At 43.1% G+C, this 25289-nt stretch overlaps 1 protein-coding gene across 1 annotated transcript; it reads right to left on the reverse strand.

Annotated features, from left to right (window-relative positions):
• Nucleotides 1–5396: 5396 nt before the first annotated feature.
• On the reverse strand, nt 5397–23392 carry col6a1 (collagen, type VI, alpha 1). The gene is made up of 35 exons (XM_037458246.2): nt 23123–23392; nt 22173–22302; nt 21574–21774; nt 21325–21484; nt 20010–20123; nt 19904–19924; nt 19238–19258; nt 19091–19135; nt 18930–18983; nt 18768–18812; nt 18538–18564; nt 18407–18433; nt 18234–18278; nt 18069–18122; nt 17665–17727; nt 17518–17580; nt 17358–17411; nt 17242–17277; nt 17079–17141; nt 16811–16873; nt 15491–15553; nt 14771–14833; nt 14634–14684; nt 14511–14546; nt 14154–14216; nt 11078–11143; nt 10255–10290; nt 9913–9949; nt 9730–9738; nt 9499–9632; nt 9065–9165; nt 8226–8412; nt 7701–7872; nt 7571–7600; nt 5397–7268 (listed from the first exon to the last, which is right to left on the reverse strand). The coding sequence occupies exons 1-35, from the start codon at nt 23205–23207 to the stop codon at nt 6652–6654; spliced, it is 3036 nt and encodes a 1011-aa protein (XP_037314143.2). The 5' UTR covers nt 23208–23392; the 3' UTR covers nt 5397–6651.
• Between the last annotated feature and the right edge of the window lie 1897 nt (nt 23393–25289).

Genomic DNA, 25289 nt, shown 5'->3' on the forward strand with positions numbered 1-25289 from the left:
AAGCAAATGGAGCGAGCACCCAATACAACTTGGGCTTGTCGGCAGCATGGTGACCGGATTGTAGCCATGTCCAACAATAACGGGGCTTTAACTCTTCTTTATTGGATATGGGATGCATTTTGAACATTTTCAGCAATATGACATGTGCCGCTGTCGGGGGAAAACAAACACTCACACGTAGCCAAACCAGTAGTTCAAAAACCAGTAGGCACGTAACACCGTCACTGAAAAATGGGTTCTCGTTTCAGACTTAATGAGCAAATACAGGATCCCTTTGAGTTAAATTCTAAAGCCTCGCATTAAGACGTACATCCCTTTATTTAAGACTCTGCGCTAGTTGGGGGTCGCTGTGTTGTGCCAGACCCTCAATATTTAATGGACTTGGACTGCATGCCACTTAATACCCAACTGAGATCTGAAAAAGGATCCTTCCATCGACCACTTTCCGCACTCGGCGCTACTGCGGTTATTCCTGCATGTCCTGTCGGTTTCAAGTTGTATTGGATGCTCGCTCCTTTTGCTTGACGGAGGCTCCTGATCTTGAATCTATAATCGATTGCTCTTGCGTGAGGTCCCGGATGTTGTGGTTGAATATTTTAGTGTTGAATTATTTGCGGTTGAATTTTTTGCAGAATGTTGAAAAGCATTCAAATACACAATTTCAATGCAGAAATTCAATCACCTTTTTCGTTCAAAACCCAATGACACAGATTTACTTCCATACGTTTCAATCCCTGATGCTTTTTTATTGAACATTATCAGAAGACATCGGAGGTGAGACAGCAGTCTCAGCAGCAGCTGAACTGTGTAATTACTCTCTGTAGCTGTTCTCTTGCATTGGTCTGCGAAGTTTTTCCTTAAAAAGAGAAGAAGAAGAGAGGAGTGGAGCAGTGTGTGTATGTGGTGTGTGTCTGTGTGTGTAATGGAGAGGGGGGCTTCTGGTCTTAAAGTGTGACTCATAGAATAGGAATGGCCTCCCTTCCAAATAAGAGTAAATCACTCTCAGCCGCTCGCTCTCTGTCCCCCGAATTTTCTCTCTCTCACACGGGCACATACACACACACACACACACACACACGCATAAACACACACACTCCTCTTTAAAATGTTTTTTTCCTTTATTTCCTTCTCATGGCCTGAAAGAGCGTTTCAGTCTGGGGGGATTCGGTGTAATCAGTTCCAGAGTCAAAAACAGCTTGACTCTCCCTAGATCACAGCAACTTTTCCTCCGAAGTTCTACGGAAAACCCACAATGAACTGCTCAGTTTACGTCACATTAAAAAACATGCACAAATACAAAAGCCGAGACGTCAAAAAGAACATGAAAACAAAGCAAGCATATGTGTGCAATTGCATAAATCCCCACAGGGCCGGCGCTAGCCATTTGGGTGCTTGGTGGTGCCCCCCCCAACCAACCAACCACCACCACCACCAAAGGAATAACAACCATTCAGAATTTCTTAGTTAGGTTCTCTTTATTCCCCAAATAACTTCTAAACATAAATAATTTACATAAACAAACATGATAAGAAATAAATTATATAAAAGATAAAATTATAAATACCAAATACCACCACAATTACTAAAAACACAGATTTGGAACTGAATATTGTAAACGCAGAAAGTAAAGTATATAATAATGTGCACATTTCTTCAGTAAATAATATACATAAGTACAAATAATAATAATAAAGTGCAAATAACCATACATAAGTACAAACTGCACAGTAGAATTTACTTTACCATCTCTATAAAAGAGACCATTCTGCTATCCGATAGAACTATAATACAAACATTTTCACTACCATCAGTTGTCAAAGGCCCTACAGAGGCACACGCCTGCATTTCCTAGCTGCAAAATCAGCTATCAGGTCATCATATGAGCCACGTCCCCATTGATGCTGATGACAGTTTAAGCATAATCAGAAATACCATTGCTAGCTAGCTAGCAACCTAAGGAATGATTGCTAGCCTTATTGCTAACGGTAACAGAAACGATAACGGTAACATCAATGATAACAAAAACATAAATGTTAACATAAAAAACAAATAATAACCAAAACGGTAACGGCAACAGAAACTTCGGGCGGCCCGTGGACGAGTAGCGAATACGGCCCACGGCGATCCGTGCGGACATTATGAGCGTGAGTACATGTGGGCAGCCGGCCGCCCGGTGACCGCTAGCAACGGTCCTCACAAGACAAAGTTTGGGGACCCCTGATTTAAAACATTGTCTTAGCTGAGAGCGACGCGCGAGCATCATCCCGCTGTCTCTTTTTTTTTTCTTTTTCCCGCCCCCGAGTCTTGATGCCTTTTCGAAACCATTTCAAAGCTGTTTGCCACATGTGAGATTTGAGGCATAATCCAACAAACCACTGGGAGGTGGGGGGAGGAGGGGCCGGAGGTGGGGGGAGGGGGGGCCGCACAGGAGGTTCCCCTTTATCTCGACTAATTTGGTCTAGGCCTATTACTTTTGTATTGCTTTTGCATATTAACATGCTTTAGACATATTTTATTTATTATTTATACTAGTAGCCTACTGTGATGATTTTTCACGTCCCACATTTTTGATGCCCCCCTCAGGCACTTGGTGCCCTACGCGCAGTGCGTGATGTGCGTGTGCGGAGCGCCGGCGCTGAATCCCCACAGTCAAACAGGGGAAGATGTTCTTGCTCTTCAGTCTGCGTACGTATGGGAGGGATGCCGTTCTTCCAGATGCTGTACATTGCAGATCCGGAATCAGAAATGCTTTGTGGAAGAAGATTACAATAAGCTAATATTTACTCCTCTCTTCCTTTGAAACTCTTTAGAATCTATTCCCCGCCTTTCCCCCAGATGTGATTGTTGTTCCGGCAAGGCAGCTGGGAGATGTTACCCCATGCATGATAAACACAGACACACACACGCACACAACACACCACAAGACCATCTACACATCCAGTTCTTACATAAACCAATGCAATTACCACTGAATTTCAATGCAAAATGGCTGAGGTCGGAGCCAGCACAGATTTTGGAAGATTAGTCCCCCTCAAAAACACAGCCAAAAACATGACAGATCTCATGCACCTAAATGTGCATCGGTTTGCAAGTGGTCACACACACACACACACACACACACACACACACATAATGGAGATCAAAAAAAGACCACAGAAAAAAAAAGCAGGAAAGTAATTCAAGCCTCGCGAGTTCCACTGAAATTCTGCAGCAGCCTGAGTGTAAACGTTGAATTTAAAACATGTGTCTCATTGAGCCAAAGCCAAATGACCTTTTGCAACATTTGCTTGTCCAAGCACGTTAGTTTTTTTGTATGCATTAGGATGCCACACCACATGTTTTTAGTGATACACCCTTGACCCTTGAGCTTGGAATTCTTTCTTCTTTATCTCCACTTCAACAGAGAGGCTGTAGGTCAGGCACAGCTGCAACGCAGCAGGCCTGGTGCGGGTACAGATGTGCCCGAAGGCACCTTAACAGGCACATACAGGCTTGTGCTGTCTGCCTACTGTCACTCTGCTGCGGCCAGTCAAAATTCTGAATCTTTTTCTGACAACCTTTATGAGTTGTCAATACGTCTTAATCTCGAAGTTAAGTGCTAATATCAGGGGACATGATATGATCTCATTCCATCTCACATCTCACTCCTACTGTCTCTTATTCCGTCTCACACACTGTCTCCTACTGTCTCTTATTCCGTCTCACACACTGTCCCATATACAGTCTCGCATACTGTCTCACACACTGTCTCTTATTCCGTCTCACACACTGTCTCCTACTGTCTCTTATTCCTTCTCAAACACTGTCCCATATTCTGTCTCTCATACTGTCTTGCATACTGTCTCATACGGTCTCTTATTCCGTCTCAAACACTGTCTCCTACTCTCTCACACACTGTCTTTCATTCCGTCTCACACACTGTCCCATATACTGTCTCTTATTCCGTCTCACACACTGTCTCCTACTGTCTCACACGCTGTCTCTCATTCCGTCTCACACACTGTCCCATATACTGTCTTTCATACTGTTTGTTATACTGTCTCACATACTGTCTCACACTGTCTCCTACTCTCTCACACACTGTGTTTTATTCTGTCTCCCACACTGTTCCATATACTGTCTCTTATTCCGTCTCACACACTGTCTCCTACTGTCTCACACGCTGTCTTTCATTCTGTTTCACACACCGTCTCTCATAATGTCCCACAGACGGTCTCACACACTGTCTCCTTCTGTCTCACACGCTGGCTGTAAAACAGGCGAGCACTAACCATAACGTATTGGCGGGGTTTAGTACCAGTTCTTTATTGAACAGGGTCCAGCATGATAGACAAATGACTTCAGGGTCTCAAAGACCAAAACAAAACTCCCTCACTAACTAGAAAATAAGAGTTCAGCTTACATACTGAAAATAAACAGAAACAATACTGAGCTCCCTATCTAGCCCCAAAACAGGAAAAAAACAAGGATATTAAAACAAATGGCAGAGAACCTCTACAGAAATAGCTCACGATGTGTCTCAGTTGCCTGAGGACAGAGCACCAACAGCAAACCAGGGGAGGGATAGAAGAGAGTCGTAAACGGCCAAGGAGGCGGTAATGTAGGCTTCGCTGATCGCCTGACGCTTGGCTCATCAGTGACTGGAGAGGCGTGGCCCACAGCGTTCTCCTAGGAACCTAAGAAGGGACCTAACTGTCTCTCACACTGTCCATGTCTGTTCACTTATTTGGCACTTAAAAAAATTCTGGGTGTTGCATGTTTCACTGGTTCAATAGATTTCTGATTATGAATAATACATACATACTGATCCGCCCATACTATTCACACACACAGAATAAAACGATATGGTCATGTACACATACATGTATATACATACATATGATAAATAAGCGCATACAGTGGATACATTCTCATAACTATTCATTCGTATCAATTAGATACTCTTTGGGCTTGTTTTTAATCAATTTATTCTGAAAGAGTTGAGATAATGATTTATACCAGAGAGATCTCATTGGATGATGATGCATTCCATTAAGCCCCCTACCTGCATGAGCATTTAAAGATATATAATCTGATTGATTAGCCTATGCTAACAATGATAGCCGAGTGTGGAAAAAGAAACTAGACGCATGACCAAAGCCTTTGGCGATGAAAGCATATATCACTCATTTAATGCCAGAAGATAGTATGTGCAGTCAGCATAAAACGTGTAATTAATTAGTAATTTTCAAAATAGTTTTGAAAAACAAGTTAGTAAATATTAGATAATTTTTGAAAACCTCTATCTATCAGAAGATCTTAAGAGTAGCATGACGTTATAAAAATGCATCTATATAGAATGACTCTGACAGCCACAAAAGTGTGTGTGTGTGTGTGCGCATGCAGAGACAAAAATGAGCCGACACGCACATATGTGTAGCAACCTTTATTGTAGGCGCTTTCACAATACTGCTGAGTTTTTGTGTCCTCAGGTAAACTTTCTTCTTTAACAACATAGGTAGAGGCCGATACACTAAGACAAACACCACAGTTAATAAACAACATTACACTCAAGGTCACGGATGGCAACGGAGCTAAAAGTGTGAGACAGTTGTGGGGATCATAAAAGGCACAAACTGTTTTGCTTGTGTGCATGTGATGGCCTCACAGCCTGAATCCTGTAGATGGCTTTTTTTTAGCCTTCAACCAATGCAGATTTTTTCCCACTTCAGTGATGGGGCACCTAAGTGTGTGTGTGTGTGTGTGTGTGTGTGTGTGTGTGTGTGTGACTGCTCTGCTCTACACAAAGAAGGAATAGGTTTACGCCATTCTGTAATTTGAACAAGTGACCCCGGCACAATTTATAGCAACTACCCAAGGCTACACAAAAAAGAACCTCTTCCACACACTGCTATGCATTTAATTGATGTACACCTACAGCTGCTCACACACACACACACACACACAGATACACACACTCGGCTGGAATGACACATGTTGAGTTCAGCTGTGGTGTCGAGTGTGGATTGGATTGTTTGGAAATGTGAATGATGTCATTTCTGGTTTTCCCAGTCAGTTTGGTGATCTAACGAAGCTTTGAGGTGATGGTCAAAGGTTGGATAAAGTTTTGGCTTTTCCAACTGACTTTTGCAAACTTAAAATAATGTGGAAGAGCCAATCATGCGCCTTTTTTCGTTCACAGTGGTTTTGCCTACGTTGTAAAATACTAAAAATCTGACACCAATTGAAAAAGTGGTGAGAGCTACAAAAGGGAGTCCAGATTAAACCATCAACACAGATGAAGCCTCCCCTTTCGACATGTTACATTTTTAACCCTGAAATTGACCTTCCAGTTGTGTACTGTTACAACCAGCAGCAAAATTGTTTGGTATAGCACCATCGTTTGGGTTATAGCCCAAAGATCTTAGCTGAGAAGGTGGGGATTGTACACAGCCTGATATAACCAGCCTTGGAAGCTCAATTAAGGGAAAAAGGTAAAACAGGTAAAACATTTTCCTTTTGATGGTCACAAAATCGTTTGTCATTTTGTGAAAATGACTCGAACTTTCTTTGCATATGTGAACATGGTGTTTGGTAAATGAGTGAGAATGAATATTCGTCATGGGATTAAGAATCTAAAGCGCGTTGGTTGTGTTGTTCAGGACTCTGCATTCAGGGGAGGGACACCCGGCGGGAGACTATTTTGTGGAAGACCCCGCGGAGCAGGGAGTTGTAGTCTGGGACACGGAACAGGTGGCGCTGGGCGTAGATGGTGTCGTCCGGCCGTCCCCTGCTCACCAGCGCGAGCAGGTTGGCCTCATTGACTTGGCTGCCAACGGCGACGACAAAGACATCCACGCCGCCGTTCGCCACCTGACGAACGCGGGTCACCAGCGAGCTCATGGTGAGGCCCTGAGACCTGCCGTCGGAGAACAGAACCAGCGTCTTCCTGCGCCTGGCGTCGCGGTCCCCGCGGTCGATCAACCCGCTAAAAGCCTTCGTGGCAAAATCCATGGCCTCCAACACGTCCGTGCCGTCGTTTTGGAAGGCCGCTTTCTCGGTTTGAGAGTGCAGCAGCTCCAATTTGTCAGTTAGCGCCTGTTCCATGCGGGCGCTTGAGCTGTATTGGCCCACACCCATTTTGACCGTGACCCCGCCCGCCTTCTCGGCAGTCAGGAAGCGCTCGGCCAAGCGACTGACAAAGGTCTTGGTGATCTCAAAGTTGTTCTTCCCAACACTTGCCGAGCTGTCCATCATCACCATGATCTCAGAATTTTGAGAGAAAGAAACTGTAACACACACACAAACACTTGATCAATAGCGGTTTCCAGTGGATTGGTAAATGACAATCAATGTAACAAAGTGAAAGACAACCCGATAGAATTTATACAGTTTACTTTTATATTGCATGGCTTTTAACTATTGGTTGTTTTATTTCAGCTCTCATTTACTGAGTGTCTTTGTTTAATTATTTGAATGTTCGACTGTGAGAAAGACAAATGTTACTAAAGATGTAAATGAAAAACTGGGTCAACAGCAATACGGTAACAATCAATCAATCTTTGGAACCAGTGAATAAAGAAAGACTTACTGGGACATTTGTAGTCTGGGCATTTCTTATCTGAATGAGAGAAAACCAAGGGTTAATAGGTCAGTTTATTTGAGAGTAGTAGAAAAGGTTTCCTGATAGAAATGACTTTTGTGTGAGTGTGTTTGTTTACCGAGACAGATTTGGGCTGTGAGGTTCTGCAGGAAAACGTCGTCTAGCAGCTCGGCAAAGTTGTCCCGGACAAGGTAAAAGCCTGGTTTGGGGTCGTTCTCACAGATCAATTCCCCAATTTGCTCTCGGTTAGGTTCAGTGCCTGCGTAGTCCTTCACTCCTACCCCCCCCACCTAGAGGGAAGAAAAGGTTTGCTTAATTGGGCGGGTTATTCATTATTTATGAATTATTGTTATATTTATATCTTACATAAAGAGTATGGCAAGAACAGTCATTTATCATTTCTAAAAAAGTTCTTGTGATATATATCTTCTTCTTTTTTACTCCAAAAAAGGGAGGAGCAACATATAATTGATACCACCCTGTTAAACTGGTTCGAAAAACACCACAAGAGACAAGTCTATGTCATTTCAATATTGTTCTATACTTTACTACTATACTGTTAATTGTGAACTTTTGAATTTGCGATGCTAATCGTTGATGTAAATTGTGCGGATTGTCGTCTATCCGGCTGTATTGTACTTACCCGGAGACCTTTACCACAGAGCACGTTGAGGGGAACTCTGTCCCTGAGTATATCAGAACGTCCGTCCGTTAGAACAATAACCACTTTGTTTGGATGGTTCATTTGGTTGATTGTTTCGGCCAGAGAGTATTCAAGGGCCTCGCCTGTGTATGTGGCCTCAGCCAGCCAATTCAATTTCCTCACTCTCCTGCGCACGCACACACACACACACACACACACACACACACACACACACACACACACACACACACACACACACACACACACACACACACACACACACACACACACACACACACACACACACACACACACACACACACACACACACAGTTATGCTAATGTTATGCCACAAAGGAAATTAATTAAATTCTATATATGCATATATAATGATTGACCCATATCCTTGTTTATTCATTCATCTATTATGGTAGACGTGGGCTGTATTAGTATCTTATTGGGAGTAGGGGCAAATGCTTACCTCTATAAATACATTTGTATGTATCTGTCTATAAGCTAGCCTTAATTCACATATGATGACATCATTTCATGCTTTTCTTTGAGAGAAAGCTATACGTGCAACGCCTAGAATGTAAAGTTATCCTCTTTAACTACAACATTTATTTTTCTATTCATAATCACCAGTAAAAACACAAATGTGAAAATAAGCGTAGCAGAACATATTGTGGGGCAATTTCTGAACTGGATGCAAAGAAATTGTAATTGATCACTCTTAATAAAACACAATACTGTTGAATATTGCAGAAGTGATGACACTGGACCAAAAAGCGCCTAACAGCGAGGCAGACAGGACGCTGGTGGCATGCATGTGAACTCACTCTTTGAAATCAATGAGGCCAGCGGCTGTGATTTTGACGGCCTCTTGGGCTTGCGATCCACTGTACTGGACTACACTCAATCCGGATTCATTAGTTGCAAACTGGAAGGAAAATCAGTGCATGGTGACTGTGTGTTTTGTCTGCAAACATGTCTTTTCCTGTTTTCAACATTTGTGCGTTCCACCCATCCTGACTAATTACATCCAAACTGGAAGGGAACAGTCATTGGAGAGACATAAAAGCAAGTTACAAAAAACAAGAGAAATTAACATTTTTCTATTTTGAGGTTGGTTCTAAGGACAGCATTTCATAACATATTTAAAAATAGTTAGTGCGAAACTTTTGATGTAAATGTGAATGAACACATGCCGTTTACAGATGGGGGATTATAGACTACAGTGAAGTAGTAGTAGTAGTAGTGAACAGCACATTACCTTCAGCTGCTGGTCTTTGGTCAGTCTGTCTATGACCGTGATGATGAATTCTTTGGCGAGAGCAAAGTTTGCAGAACCGATACTCTCTGAGCTGTCCACAATGAACGTCAGGTCCATAGCCGCACACCTGCACTCTAGGGACATAAACAAAATCACGATGGATGATGACGGCCATTGAGAGCGAGAGGCGATTATGACGACGACTTGGATTTTAATTGAGCACAAACTTACCACAACAGGCTGCAGGGATTGGGAAACGATAAGAGGGGAAAAACAAATCAAAGTCAATTAATGCCACATGAACCCTCACATTTTCAGGTTTCAATGGCATGTCTGGCTAATCAGGCTCTGAGTTGAAAAGGTCAACGTTTTTAGCGTGGAGTACTTTGTCTCTGTTCAGCGTTTTAAACTTACAGCAGAGCTTCATGATGATATCCAGGACTTCACATTCCTAAAGGCAGAAAGGGGAGTTCAATGTTACAATACAGCAATGCACTATTAAATCACATAACAGAACTTTATGTAGAAAAGACCATCTCAAGCTACTCCAAAATGAAACAAAGAAAACTGTGGGGTTTATTGTTCAGGAAATTGAATGTGTGCCTTTTGACTAAAGACACAGTGTCGCTTTCAGAATGAAAACCAGAACAGCCTCAAGGGGGAATTAAGTCTGAGGTGCTTAAGCGACCAACCATGGGACGGAAATGAAAGTGAGGGTTCACATTAAATGGACCGATTCAATATTTTTATACTCACATCAGTTCCTGGTGGTCCGGGAGGCCCAGGAGGTCCCTAAACAGAGAGGGAGAACGAATTGATAAAAAGATAAAGGGACTAAGGGATTTATCCCCCGATAGATGTGTTTAAATGTTAGTCAGTAGTTAGTTTTTTATTTCATTCAACGCTACTCTTTTTATGCAACATTTCAATCTTAAGAAGTTAATTGCCACAGCATTTTTTTTTTTCACACAGACACAGGAAAGCCATCTGTTTTATTTTAACACACATTAAACTCAGTTTAAGAGCATTCTTTCCTGTGACACAGAGGCCGGCATGGCTTGCATTAGTACACACAGGCAAACACGAGAGAGAGAGAGAAAGAAACTGTTCATACAGAAATATGCAGCAGAGACACAAGCCAGAGGAGACGCGGAACGGCAAAGAAAAAGGGAGGCGGAGAAGGAATAGACAGAAAGGAGTGAATGATACACTGTGTTATATTTAGACTCAACCTTTGTTCGTCTTTTCATGGAATTTCCCTAAACCTCCAACATACTCCAAGCCAAACTAAGGGGACGCCATTTTTTTGTCTTCGCATGCAGTTGGATGTTTTGTTGAGTGCTGAGGCTGGCTAACCAGCTAGTGCTGCAAATACAGCAAACGTGGCTAAAAATAGTTCCAAACAAATATACAGTTCTCTTGTGTTTAAGGGAGGTATGCTAAATTGTGCTGCTACATTTGGAAAAATACTTCCCTATTTGAAATGGAAGCATATTTTGGTGAAAGTACCACAGTCAGACACACAAAAACGGCTTTTTTGGGGGGGGGGGGCTTTATATTTAGTCTCTGGTTTTCTTACTGGATCGCCATCTGGTCCTCTGTGACCTTTTGGTCCGTCAGGTCCTGGAGGTCCTGGTTGGTTGTTCTGTGGAAAGAGAAAATGAATGGAAAATGAGGCCCACACCTGCATTGAGTTTCTTTAAAAAAAGAGAAAGAAAAATGCTTTGGAAGGATGACAGAACTTGCTATTTATTTCTACTAGTATTCATGCTGATGTGTTTGCAATCATTTTAATGATGCGTTGTGTCTTAATGGGGTTTTATGAATATGTGAAGCACTCAAAAAGTTCAATGGCAACTACTCCAGCAAATAATGAGTCCACTTTTGGTCCAACAAGTCAATTCCCATAGTATGTACAAAGCAGCCACTTGCTTTATTCTGACCTGACACACGGAGCCCCTGAAGTGACAACTGACTTGGCAAAATGTCTGGATTTGTTCTTTATAACATTTCTTGCCGTATTTTAGGATAGTTCCGCTTGAATTTGACCAAAATGTACGTAACAAAGATGGAATGGAAAATGCAATACACATGAAAAGCCTTTTGTCAGTCCGTCACAAGCCTCTGAATCCAGTTCACAAAGGCCAGGTCTGGTCCTGCCTTGCTATCTTCCACACCAGTGCAGCTGCAGAGGCTTAGGCTGAGCTCTCTTTTTCCCTGCAGCTGCTGTACTGACCTGCACTGCTATGAGATCAGACTGTAGAAATGTGGAACATTAAGAGCGATGACTCTACAAATCAATTTTCACAAAATTATACAAGTTGTTTATGCTCCCTGTTCCCACAGACACTGAATTGAAGTGTGGGCATGTTGGTTTGAGGAGGACAGTGAACAGCTGCAGAAGAGGCCGATACTATGTGCAATGGATCAAACGGCTTGCAAAATGTGCAGATTAAAGGCGGGATGGCTGTTTCAAAGAACACATTTACTCAACTACAGTAGTGAAACGCTTACAGAAAGAGCTGCACGTATTTCCTCATCAAAGAAACAATACCGGAGAAGTTATTCCGACACATAGTATATCTCTGCTTTGCTACAAATGCAGTTTGATTTGTGGTCACTTCGATGCCTATTGGTAGCTCAACATGCTCTTTGATCTGAGACTCAAGCAGATCTGCACGGTTGCTAATCAACCATCGGCCTGAAGTGGACAGAATATGAAAGAGAAGGAGAGGCAGAGAGAAGGTAATGTAAGCCACATGGCTTTTAACACATACATACATAGTTGCTTTGAAATACACACACACACACACACACACACACACACACAGGAACAGATACACATGGTAACAATTTCTGTACATTCTCAGGTTTAAACATTTGGATGATGAGAACATGGGTCACGTGATCCACACACGCATCCTGACCTTGTATCATATTTGAAGGCACCCCACTAGATGTGACTGTTTGCGGTACCTTGTCGAATACTGGTATATTTTCATTCCAAAGCGTGTTAGTTATATGGTAAAAAAGGGTCTGTCTCTACCTTTATCTTCTCTGACACAACCCTGTCTGCCGTGCATGTGACCTCCAGTCAAAGAAAGGGCAGGCCTTAGAGGACAAGTCTGCACAGCAGGAACTTATTAAAACATTTGACCCTTTGCTCTAACATTTCTCTGACTTTACAGGCATTAGACTCTTGGAATATTTAGTTGGTATTTGATGTCTCAGCATTTTAAGGCAAACTAGCATCTGGTTTGTCTGGTTTTCCTATCAAAAGTTGGAGGAGAATATTTTAACTAATCTCTAGTTAGCTTAGCTTAGCTTAGAGAGGGAAACAGCTAGCCTGGCTGTAGAGGTTGAACAAAGGAATGAAGTTGGGCAGATAACCTCGCGTGAAACTATAACTCTTTGTACCGTCTTTATTAATAAGCTTTAGAGGTGGAGCCGGGTGCATGACAGACAGAGACTGGCTGGTTTTCAGAGTTCTAGTCTTTAAGCTAAACTATGCTAAGCTGCTGACCCTGGTTGGATACCTGACAAATGAGGGTGGTGTCAAATACCTCAACTAACTCTTGGAATTAAAGTGATTAAACATATTTACCTAAATAAAGTGTCAAACTTTTCGTTTTGGTGAAGCTGCTGGGAACAAAATTACAGATATTTTATCAAAAGCCCATATAAATTAAATTTAAAAGTGGAGGTTATTTGAAGACCATGTGGTTCATTTTATAGTTTATATTCCTGGAAAACGTTTTTCAAAGTTTAGCTGTAGTTTATGGATGGATCGAGGCTTCCTGTGAGTGAAGCAGTCTCCATGGAGTCAAATTTGAAATTCCAAAGACAAGTTTGAATTCAAGCTGAATATGGATAAATTCTTGAGTTGATGATACAGTTCTTTATAATAAAGATGACGTTTATGGTCTCAACAAAGCTGAAAATGCAAACGCAGAGATGTTTATGCCATTAAACATTGGAAATTCTTTTAATGCAAGCATGAAAAACTCATGTTAAAGTGTTAAACGGGCTTGCTTTAGAGACATGTGTGATCACACGCATGTAAAGCTGCTGTGAACACACACACACACACACACACACACACACACACACACACACACACACACACACACACACACACACACACACGCACACACACACACACACTCACACTCACACAGAGTGATGCGGTCCCTTCATTGTTTCTGCACATTTCCTGGTAACCTTGACAACGACACATACACAGCTGCATCAGCTCCGAGCCCTCTTACCCAAAGATATGCACGCACACACACACACACACACACACACACACACACACACACACACACACACACAATATGTTCCAGCCAGAGTAATTCCAGCTGTAGAACAGGATGAGGGGTAAGATTACCTATAAGATTGATAAACTAAGAAAAAACTAATTCAGTAAAACTAAACCAAAGAGAGAAACAAAAACAAAGTAAAATAAAAATAGTTATTATTATAATACTTTTTAAGGAGGCCAGTAGAAAAGAAATATGTATGTGAACCCATAAAACGAAACATGTGACTCACATCCTGTCCGCGCACTCTGCCAAAAAAGGGATTGGGGAACGATAAAATGAGATCGAGGAGCGAGGAGTAACTGCAAAAAGGAGACAAAGAGGCAGACTCACATCGCGGCCTGGATCTCCGGGATCTCCGTCATCTCCTTTGGGTCCAGGAGTTCCCGGGCTACCCTGAAGGTCACACAGCAAATGTCAGAGGTCAAGAAGCATGACAATCCATTTCACACTGTTGCCAGTCAACTTCAAACATGGATGCAGACATTCAGAGTTGACGTGTAAATGTGAAGTACTTGGGGTGGCCATTCTAATCAAGTTTGGAACACAAGTTATATTAAAAAAAACTAACACCAATGTAACCAACTCAATCTATTCATCCAGATTACATCAGCTGTGGATCCATATATGCCCAACATCTAATTTCTAATAAAAGTCTGAATTAAAAAAGAAATTGGAAAGATAACTTACCGGCTCACCAGGTGGTCCGCGGGACCCAGGATAACCCTAAAAAAAAGACATCAATGTTAAGAATCAAGCAAATGGAGGACAGTTTGTCATACATTACGTACATCAACACCCTTTAACCCTCACCTGGAAACCAGGACAACCGGCCGTTCCATTACCTGCCAGACCATCTTCTCCCTGAAATTCAGAAGGAGATTCACTCCAGGATCCATCCTCACATACAGAGAACATGATGGATGGCACACATCTGTCCCCACACTCACCCTCTCCCCCATCTGGCCTCTGTCTCCTGGAGATCCTTTGATTCCTCTCCGCCCTTTGGGTCCCTTGTCGATGAAAGGAAAGATAAGATTAGAAAGATGTGAAATGGGTTTGATGAAAACTTTGGATGTTCTCGACTGTAACGTTTCACGTGGCAATTATTCATAACAATCTATTAAAAGGTTTTTGCTATTCGAGCCGAACATACATGAGTTACGATCAGCTTGTTGTTTGGTGTTGACACAGTTAGCTGCACATTTTTACAGATTTGGGAATGAAATCGATGGTGTTCCAGATAAAAGGTAAATTGATTAACATCAACTATTCATGACTTTATCACAGTTTAAAAACCATTATGCACAGTATGTTAACATTCTTTTTTTATGAGTTTCCTATTCCAACAGCCAATAAGCTAATCTTCATAGAGGCGGGAGTGGTTTGATCAGATTTAATTATTATTATTTAAATTAATAGTGACGAAACAAACCACCAATTTTAATCAGAATCAGAACGTTTCGGAATCTATATTTTTCCAATTAAACCACACACAGTTGAAATAAGTAGAGGACGTTTAAGAAAAACACTACAAACAACTCCCATGGAAAATAAGCAGAAAGGTTCCGACTTGTGGGATGTAGGATCTTATCCCTAAAAGCCAGAAGCTGATTGAGTAGATACGTGTGCGGCTCCTCTCAGCATAATGTACGTTGTGTTGGACTCACTTCTGGTCCGGGTGGGCCTTCATCTCCTCTGTAGCCAGGAGGTCCGGGCTTGCCAGCCTGGCCCTGGAAAACAACAACACCGTTAATGAGACCCCGTTAAAACACTCAGAACCATATAAAAACATACCAGAGGGCTTTAAATATTTTAAAACCAACACCAACCTACAACACTTTGAGACAAGACTTTGAATCAATTGCCTTCGGTCATATGCTAAACTGAATGGGTTAAATCTTAAACTTCTCATTGAGTGTTGCAGTGATGGTTGGATCCATCCAAAGCCATCCCTGAGCTTGAAACTAAGCCGGCCTAGCTTAGCACGAAGACAAGCTGTCTAGTTCGCAAATTATTTCTGGTGCATTTGACACATCATTTATAGAAGGGTAAACAAAACGTTGTAGTTAATGGACTGAGTTAGATTTTGAATTGTTGCCATCTCCCGGCAATAAACAGCTGGGTCCAGCTGTTGCAAGCGACCCCTCAGTCCTTTCCTCGTAGCGAGGTCATACTGCTGAAACAGAACAAGTATCTTTGATGTAGTTTCTTTGGTTCAAGTTTTTTTTTCATCAAACATGTGTTTAAGGCCAACTGTTGGCTTCTTTTATTTCAAGTTATTGCTGGATAAAAATAAACCAAAATCTATTGCTCAATAAGTCAATATTAAGACATACTGCATACATTTAATACAGCATACTACGACCCATTTGACAAATTACAATTAAATACAGCCCAACACCGCGTGTGAGGATACAGATTTTCCTTGAGGTAGGCCCAAACGGTCAGTTATTCCATGTTTTTGCCACCCTCTCTTCTCTACTATTCGTTCAGCACCGATGAGGCGAGGAGGCGCAGCAGAAACGCACAAAAGAGCCATTGAGAGTTCTGACATCACCGAGGTTAGCACAACTAATGCTTGAAACATATTATTATTATTACACCGAAAACCCTACTGAGGCTTTGGCCCGAGCAGACGGGGAGAAGAACTGAGTCAGAGGGGAAGGACTGAGTGTTGGTGGGTAAGAATAAGAGAGGGGAGATGGAGGAGTGAGCAGCTGCCAGGGTTGCCTCTGGCTTCTGCCCGACGCGCCCCCCCCAACAGCGCAAAATACGAATGCACGCGCACGAGTGCTCGCATGTGCACAAACTTATCGACTGCAAAAAAAAAAAAAAAAGAAGGTTGCTGCCAGAGAAAAAAGTGGGCGGTTGGTAATTGGGCCTGTGGCGCCTCCTGAAACTCCAAACAACGGGCTAACAAGCAGTGGGGCCGTGGCTCCTGTGTGTGTCTGTATGAATATGAGTGATTATATACGAGAGGGTCTTACAGGTTCACCGTTGGGGCCATTTAAGCCCTCCCTCCCCTGCTCTCCACGGGGCCCTGGATCCCCCTGGTAAGGATAAGAACAAACGTGTGAAGTTAAGTAGACGGAGCCAAGTTTTAAACCTAGCAAGAACAGCTGCAGTACTTTGGGAATTACTTCATGAAATCAACATGACAAACAACATGTCCCATGAATTTCTATTGAGGAGGTGCTAAAATCTGATGAGTGAGCGACTACTCCCCATCCTTCGCCATCATCCTTATCATCTTACCGGGTCTCCTCTTGGACCTCTGTTTCCCGAAGAACCCGGATCGCCCTTCTCTCCATTTTCTCCCTACAGGGGATTTATAAAATGTTAATAATGCCATGTTTTGGCAGCTGTGACACACACACACACACACACTCATGTCAAAGCCAATATCAATTCTACTTACGGCTTCGCCGTCATTTCCGTTGACTCCAGGTGGGCCCTGAAAAACACACACACACAAAAGGCAGTATGTTAGACGGGCCGTTAACAAATGCAAAGTTCAGGAGATTCATCGCTTACATCATCACCGCGCTCTCCTTTGTCCCCTTTGTTTCCAGCTCGGCCGTTATCCCCCTGTCACAACACAGACATTTGCACATGTATCGTGATCCTGGCTTCGTTAAAGGCACTTTGAACTCATCTGTCGCTTGTCATTGTGCTTCTCTTTGCACTGAATAACCTCAGGTCCCGGCTGGCCATTGCTCCCAGGCCTTCCTGGTCCGCCATCCTTTCCAGGATCTCCCTAAAAGGAGAAAACCATGTCTCATTACAGATTACCGAAAGGCTGCTGGAAATCTTCAAGAGCACGTGTGTCATTTCATGTTACTTTTCCTCCTTTCCGTCCATACGGACCAGCGTCTCCCTTTGGTCCAGGATCTCCCTGCTTCCCCTGGAAGCAGAAAAGAATCACAGAGATTTTCTCTTTGAGTGTGTGATCACCAGCAGCTGAAGCCACAACACTCAATCCTGCGCTTGTTTACAGTGTGACTACATGGCTTCATTTAAAACAATCTGCCAAGGGCTTCGGTCCGCCTGCAGCAGGCCGGATGTCAGTCCGGGTCGCGCTGAGGCAGGCATTCCTAAACATGCAATTGCAGCTAATGGCTGAGGAGGAAACAATGCTGCAGATTGTGTACGAGTAAGATAAGACAACACAATAGTTTGATGATTCAAATCTTTAAAGTCAAAATGTAATAATGGGATTATTCTGAGGTGATTTTTACTACTCACGTTCGATCCGGGGGATCCTTTACAACCAGGAAGACCAGCGAAACCATCTTCACCCTAATAAGGGAAACCAGTGAAAGAACTCTTCAAACAACTCTATGGAATCAACAAAAGAACATCCGGGGAACCAGATATATATATTGTTGGATGTTTAGGTCTGTAACTCACCTTGGAGCCATCAACGCCATCATTTCCCCTTTGACCTTTATCTCCCTAAGATTGAGTCAGAAATAAAGAGGATGGAAAGATGACACAAGAAGAATTAAACCATGGACTTTCCGAGGAATACCAGGCAGGAGAGCAATCCTCTGAAGATTGGATAGCTGTTAGGAGGAGCTCACCTTAAAGCCTTTGTGTCCTCTGTCACCCTGCAGATAAAACACATCAGTCAGCCATGTCCATGAATTACACACCACGCCAATCCAAGAGCACACACTCCATCATAAGTATACTTGTCTTGCTCTGAGCGTACCTTTCCTCCTTTGCCACCGCGGTCTCCCTGGAAACGGATAATCACACGTCAGAATCATTATCGTTACATGCAGTGAATTAATCAGTCAGTCAAGTCTAAAATTAACAAGTAACTGGGAATGGTAATTTATTGTAGGTAGATGTAACCCATTACATATGGCCCTTAATCAGTATTAAGTAGTACTAGTACTGTTTCAGCCAAAGTTATCTCCTTCAATGGGTGCACTTTACCTTCATCCCACCGTAACCAGCAGGACCAGGATCTCCAATAGTTCCCTGTAACCAAGATATACCAATATTAAACAATGGGTATGAGACTTCCAATAAACCTGCATTATAAGTCCCAAGAGGGTTTTGTATATTATAAGCAGGACGATTGTGGATGTAACCTACCGGGAAGCCATCATCTCCTTTCTCTCCTGGCATCCCTGGTCTACCCGCTTCTCCCTGTACAGAGGGAGACAAAAGGTGAGCCAGTGTAAAGTTCTGTACATTAGTTTATTTTTGGGGCAGCCGATTGCTCCGGGTCCAGTGCTTTTGGTATTGTGTCACACCTTAGAGCCGATATCTCCCTTTTTTCCTGGAGACCCATCTGGAGCCTGCAGATAAAACAACAAAATACAAAAAGTGAGACAAGCGCTCAAAGAACAAAGCTAAAGAAGAATTGATGTTAGCTATATGAGCGTGAACGGCATACTTACAGTGCAGTCGTAAGAGCAACACTAAGGGGAAAAAAGGAAACATTATGATTAACACTTTAAAGAAGACTTTGGTGTTGAATCTGAGAAGGAGACATGGGATGACGCCACGTTTTCTGGTCTGAGAGTTTATTCAGGGCTGAGCCATTTGTCCAATATTTAAGATAGCGCTGCAGTGATTTTGTTGGGAGATACAAAAGCAAGCAAGATTGGGAATATCACTGCAATCTCCTTTCAGCTTCCTGTGTAGGTCCTGAGTGACCTCGCCTTGTTTCCTGAGTACGACAGTCTACAGCTGCAATAAGACATGATCCTGAGAATGAACTTGATTTATTGCACCCTGTTTAATGGAGATTTGATCTGTAAATATTTTTTTGCCATTGCATTCAGCCCAAATATGTGACATCATTTTGTCTTTATCAGCAAAAGTCAAAGAAATGTTTTGTTTAAGAAATAGAATAATACAGATTCCCTAATTTTAAACAATTCAGTCAGAATTAAATCAACATAATGTCAAGGCACAAACTGCCCTAGACTAACAACTATTAACTATTTTGTAAATGCAGTACATAATAATAATGCATGCACCAGTCTGCATACCTACTCCTTCACACGTAGATACAGTTAGGAAACAAAAGTGCAATTGACTTCCATTCAAAAACAGCTTACCGTATCCTTAGTCTCGTTGGTCTGAAAAGGTAAATAAAACAGAGTTAGTCAAAAATATATGAGTTGAATTCTGTTTGTGCTGTAGAGAGGAGAGGAGGAGTCATACGATTATATTAATGATGGTTCGAATGGTTTGTATCTTGGAGGTTCTGGTGTCGTCTGCAGCCGTAAAGTTCTGTCTGTATTTTGGGTTTGTGGCAATGAGTGACAGCCTGGTTTCCTAGAAAGAGATACGACATGACATCAACACATGATACCAGCTGCAACAATATACAATATACTTCCTGGTAAACAACATCATGGTGCATTGTTTAGCAATCTGAAAGTCCTCCTGCTATTAGACACACCAGTTGTTCAGTTATAGACCTTGTTATATTGTTGGATTATGGGGTAAAAACTGAATAAATAAAGACTACAAAAGATTTGTTAAATCAATCATCAAGTGACTGGATTTATATTTTATTTTTAGGACTAAGGTTATGTCACAATGTGTAAAACATGACTATTGCCTCGTACACAACCAGCTCACAATGCATGTTTTAGGATACTGAATATGTGGAATGTGGAACGATTTAAAGACATTTTAATGGAATTCTAATTAAGTCACAACTTCATGTGTTCTGATCAGAAATTAATTTGATATGTAGTCGGAGTCATTGGTGTGTGTGTGTGTGTGTGTGTGCATGTGCGCGTGTTCTTAAATCGTTGTCCTAACCATTTTCAAGCTTCAGACCTTGTGAGTTGTTACATTCAGGAAATGTAAGTAGATGGAGTTCGCTAAACTCACGCAAAGGAAAGGGTTTTAATTTGGGTTTTACGGTTACGGTTAGAATTGGTAAGATAAAGCATAGGCAGTCTAAGTTACTAGATGAAGTTGTACATTCAAAGATAAAGTGTTTACACTATCAAACTCACTGTTTGTATCCAAACTACATTTGTGAACTGTACAAGGACTCCTTTTGGCTCTAAAGGAACTACCCCAGAACGGCCATGAGGTATGAAGAAGGCAGACTAGCGGCGAGATGACATATCGTGGTCCAGTTGCAGACACTTGTTAGCAGTTGATCTATTTTAGAGAGAGTCGTTCTATTTTCAGAGAATACGTCTCAATCTTGTGTTTAGACGTCATTTGAGACAACCAAAAAATCTTTGACTTTGAGACAAGGAAAATTAAAGTGCAAAAATGCTGACTCATAGCCTGGTTTTAGGATTAGAGCGACAGCCCTCTTTGTGTATAGTGTGTTAGGGAAATAATGAAAGACATTCTGAAAGTTGTTGTTTAAATAAAAAGTCGTTTTCTTTTCAATTTACACGAGTAAATAAGCTAGCTGACAAGTAAAAAAAAAAATGCTATAACTATCTTCAGGACGGCGTGGATTTTGTTCACAACATTTACAAATGTGTGTGTGTGTGTGTTTTACCTCCTGGTCGGGTGTGATGGCAACAGAGAAGACTTTGACACCATGTTGCCTGGCTTCGTTAACAGCCTCCTGCACGCCGCCACATGGCTCTTTGTAACCAGTGAGAGGATGACCGTCAGTCACGACCACGATGTACTTGTTCTCGTGGTAGTGCGAGCCGCTGCATGCCGACACACAAACAAGCACACGTTGGGATGTGGCATTCCTCTTTACTTTGTCTGTTGAAGAGTACGTGTGTATCATCTTTACCTAATCATCACCTGACCGACCCCCATCCTGATGGCACAGTCGGTATATGTGCCCTTGCCGATGTAGTCGATGCCAAGGATGTCGGCCTTCAGGGCCTCGCGCTGTGTGGTCAGGTCACTCAGCCCGCGGATGACTTTGACTTCGTCACTGTAGTGCAGAGCTCCCGAGTTCCACCTCAGGGTGCGGCCGCATTGATGACTCCTGGTGTTAAGCAGAGAGACAACACATTACAGACAGGTAGCAATGGCATGTAATTGAGTAAAAATACTGCACTTCATCACAGCTCTGAGGTCACTGCGTTTACTGCATCTGCTACACTCTGCAGATTCTCACACTTTACCTTTGAAATCCTTAATGAACAAATAAAATGGGATACAGTAAGTATTAACTGCATATGTAGCACCTAGTAGACTACGGTCTACACTTAAATTGTAACTTTGTACAACACTGCCTCCAGTGGCTAAAGGTTTCAATCTGTGATGGCCGTGGTCTGTTGTGACGTCACGCTGTCAGAGAGTAAACCTCGACATCGAAACCACTGGTAGATTTCCTCTTTACGTTAGAGGTTGGGATTCCGTGTGTGTATGCTGGTGACTTACATTTCTCTGAGCTCATCTATGAAGTCATTGGTGAATTTTTTGATCTGGTCGATGTAATAGTTGGGAGGCTTCTGTCTGAGGGCGACGCTCTCAGATGTATCCAGCACGAAGAAAAGGTCAACCGGACAATCTGTTCACAAAACAAACAAACAAACAAACACGACTGTCAGCAAATCTCACTCATTCAACAAGTTTGCATCAACATGGTAACCCTTGATTTACCAAAACCCTACTGGGTGGTCGAGGTTGGGCCTTGACCTCGATTGGTCGGGATCAGGATTTGTCTCAAAAGAATCTTCGATAATCATTGGTTACAATCTCAACACAGCCACAAGGCTAACAATGGGTTTATGAAACAGTGAAGATCCAAAAAACATTTACCATCAGTCACGCACCAATCATTGTGATGTCAGGATAGATCTCACTACTGCAGCACTGGAGACGTGGCCTAAACCCACCTGATGCACTCCACCCATCTGTATACAGGTGCACAGGTGGAGGCCTGTGCTGACCCACCACATGGCTATCAGGGTGCACACCTGTACTACTATCTGCTGCAGGGTACCATGGCAGGGAAACAGGCTTGGGGTGCCATCACCTGCTTTGGTTCTTCTCCACATGTATCAGCTGTCATCCACAGCACAGGTAGAACTTTTGTCTGCTTTGCACCCCAACCCTGATCGAAACCAATTAAAGCCCATTAAGACCACCATGGGCCCTTTGTAGGGCCCGCTCATAGTGGGCTATAGGCTACTGGTATCCTCTGCAGACGAAGGCTACGCAGACTTCGGAAAATGTGTCACCCGAAGTCAACAAACATCTGGGCTATATTGGGCAGCAACCATCACTTCAGCACACGATATTTGACATTCAAACACAGCAAGACATGCAACATAACAACATTAACATCGGATACAACAGATTGGTCCATATATACAGTAGTGACTTACCCTCCAACTTCGCTCTTATGTTCAGCGTTTGCGCTCCTGCCAGAACGACGCACAGCAGCGCGAGGAGACCTCCAAGAGTCTCCATGGCTAAACTGCAAAAAGATCAGTAAAAAATAAAGCAAACACCAAACTCGGAGTCCCAGGAAAACCAACACAGAAGCACTCCGACACGGAGCCGGGTACCACTACACTGATTTGGTAAACTTTTGGTGCTGCAGCGCTCCGCCGCAGTTTGTCCGAAGCGAGACACAGAGCGCGCAGATGAGGGGAGGAGGGAGGAGAGGAGACGAGAGGAGAGGAGAGGGGAGGGGAGGGGAGGGGAGGGCGTGCGGGTGGGAGGCGGAGGAGACGGATAAAGTTCACGCGCTTTCTCTGGAAAATGGTGTGTGGGAATGGACTTGAACGCGCACGGGCCACAAGTTTACACTTGAGTCCTACGCCTGCTTCCTTAAAAGGCCCACGGGGACGTGCAGGAATAAACAACAAGTGGTGACCGGGGGGCTCCTAAACGCTCGGGTTGTGTGTTTTCTTCTATGCAGGACACAAGGTGCACGTGGAAACTGACCTAAATCACCTTTTTATGTTTCAGAACATATATGATGAATGATAAATAAAATAATGCGTTGGTGCCAGTTGTTTTTTTTTAAACGTTTCCTGTGAAATGCCTTGCAGACAAAGGACCGAACACTGACGTTACTTCATCGACCTTAATGAGAAGCAGCCGACACATCTTGAAACCCTTCTATATTCTAGTTCTGTGGAAGTCCATCTTTTCAGTGGGTTGGGATAGGAAAACATCTGGATCGCCTCAGCTTCCAGCCCTGACATCAATCTTAAACCAAGAGAAGGAGGAAGAGGAGGAGAAGGAGGGGGGACTTTAAAGTCAGCACGAAGAGACACAGCGCCACCTAGTGCTCCTCGGGGCGAGATCTTGGGAGAGGATCTAGGATCCCAGATGCGCCTACATGGGAGGATGCGGAGAGGCGGAGGCGCGCAGCGTTCATTGGGTGGTGGTTGCGTGTACGCGCAGCGCTGTGGGACTGCAGGCAAAGGGCTGGCCAGAACTCAGATTTTCCACTGAGCTTACTTTTCCAGGGAACAAAAAGGAGCTGCGCGGGAAGGGGGGGGGGTTACTATAAAACTTGAGGAATTCATTAGCCAAACACTAAAGAGTGTACAATGAGGGCACGTTTTGTGGGCCTTTTTTTTACAGTCCTGATCTGGCAGGTGGGATTGAGCTCATGGAATGATATCAATAGGGAGCCGTTATCTGTAAAGCAGAGGCTGCCAAATTGAGATAACACATACTTTTTGAATCAGGAAGGTTCTGTACAATGTTTTTTTGGGCACAAGCCTGCTGGCAGACAGGACGGAACGAGTTTCCACCGAAAACTGCGATGTTAGGGGGAGATGATTAGTAGCATTTTATGAGTTACAGAGAAAGAACCTATAGTGCAGGCTGTGTCTCCAGCCTAGCAGTTTTTTATGTGGTTTTGAACATCTTGTAACATTTAACACACCACAATAGTCATCTTTGGCGTTGATCCCTCTGGTTCCATAGAAACCTACTATGCTAAAGTTACCGCAAATGATGTGAAACACACATTAAACAAGGGAGAAACTGGGGGCAAAGAAACAGCCATGTCATCCATCAAAAACATGAAAGTCCCAGGCACATATGAAAGAGATTACTCCCACTGGTAGGATGTGAAGCAAGGCTTCAGTGCGGCTGCAGACCAAACTTTACTGTTGCCTGAAACGGGCTTTGGTGGTACCACTGCAGAGACAACCGACCCTGATGGATTCTGTGTCATGACTTGAACCACGTCAGATACTGCCAGGCGCCTGGCACCACATCAGGAAATGTCAGGCTAATCTGGATTTCGAACCAAGCCAAATTAAGTTAATGACCGGAATAGGGCCAGATTGACTTCCGCCGCACTTACCCTCCCCCCTCCTTAGTCTTGCTACACGCATTTTCAATTGCCTCCAGTGGCGCAGATATACTTTATTGGTTCATCACTCGTTCCATTCGCCATGGTTTCCAGTTGCCGACACCAACGCACAAGCAGCCAGGTGAAATGTGTTGACTGGTCAGCTGCTGCCCCTTAGTGGAACACGGTCACTCACTCACTTCAGAGAACATGTTCCTGCGTTGAATAGATCA

Source organism: Pungitius pungitius, chromosome 15 (genome assembly GCF_949316345.1).
Source record: "Pungitius pungitius chromosome 15, fPunPun2.1, whole genome shotgun sequence".
Classification (NCBI taxonomy): Eukaryota; Metazoa; Chordata; class Actinopteri; order Perciformes; family Gasterosteidae; genus Pungitius; species Pungitius pungitius.

Excerpts from the sequence above, each read along its gene's own strand:
- col6a1 (XM_037458246.2), bottom strand. The coding sequence starts at position 23,207 with ATGGAGACTCTTGGAGGTCTCCTCGCGCTGCTGTGCGTCGTTCTGGCA. Across the intron at positions 19,259-19,903 it reads CCAACGAGACTAAGGATACG|TGTTGCTCTTACGACTGCAC; the intron begins GTAAGCTGTTTT and ends TTTTCCCCTTAG. Across the intron at positions 9,166-9,498 it reads CCAAAGACCAGCAGCTGAAG|TTTGCAACTAATGAATCCGG; the intron begins GTAATGTGCTGT and ends TTTTCCTTCCAG.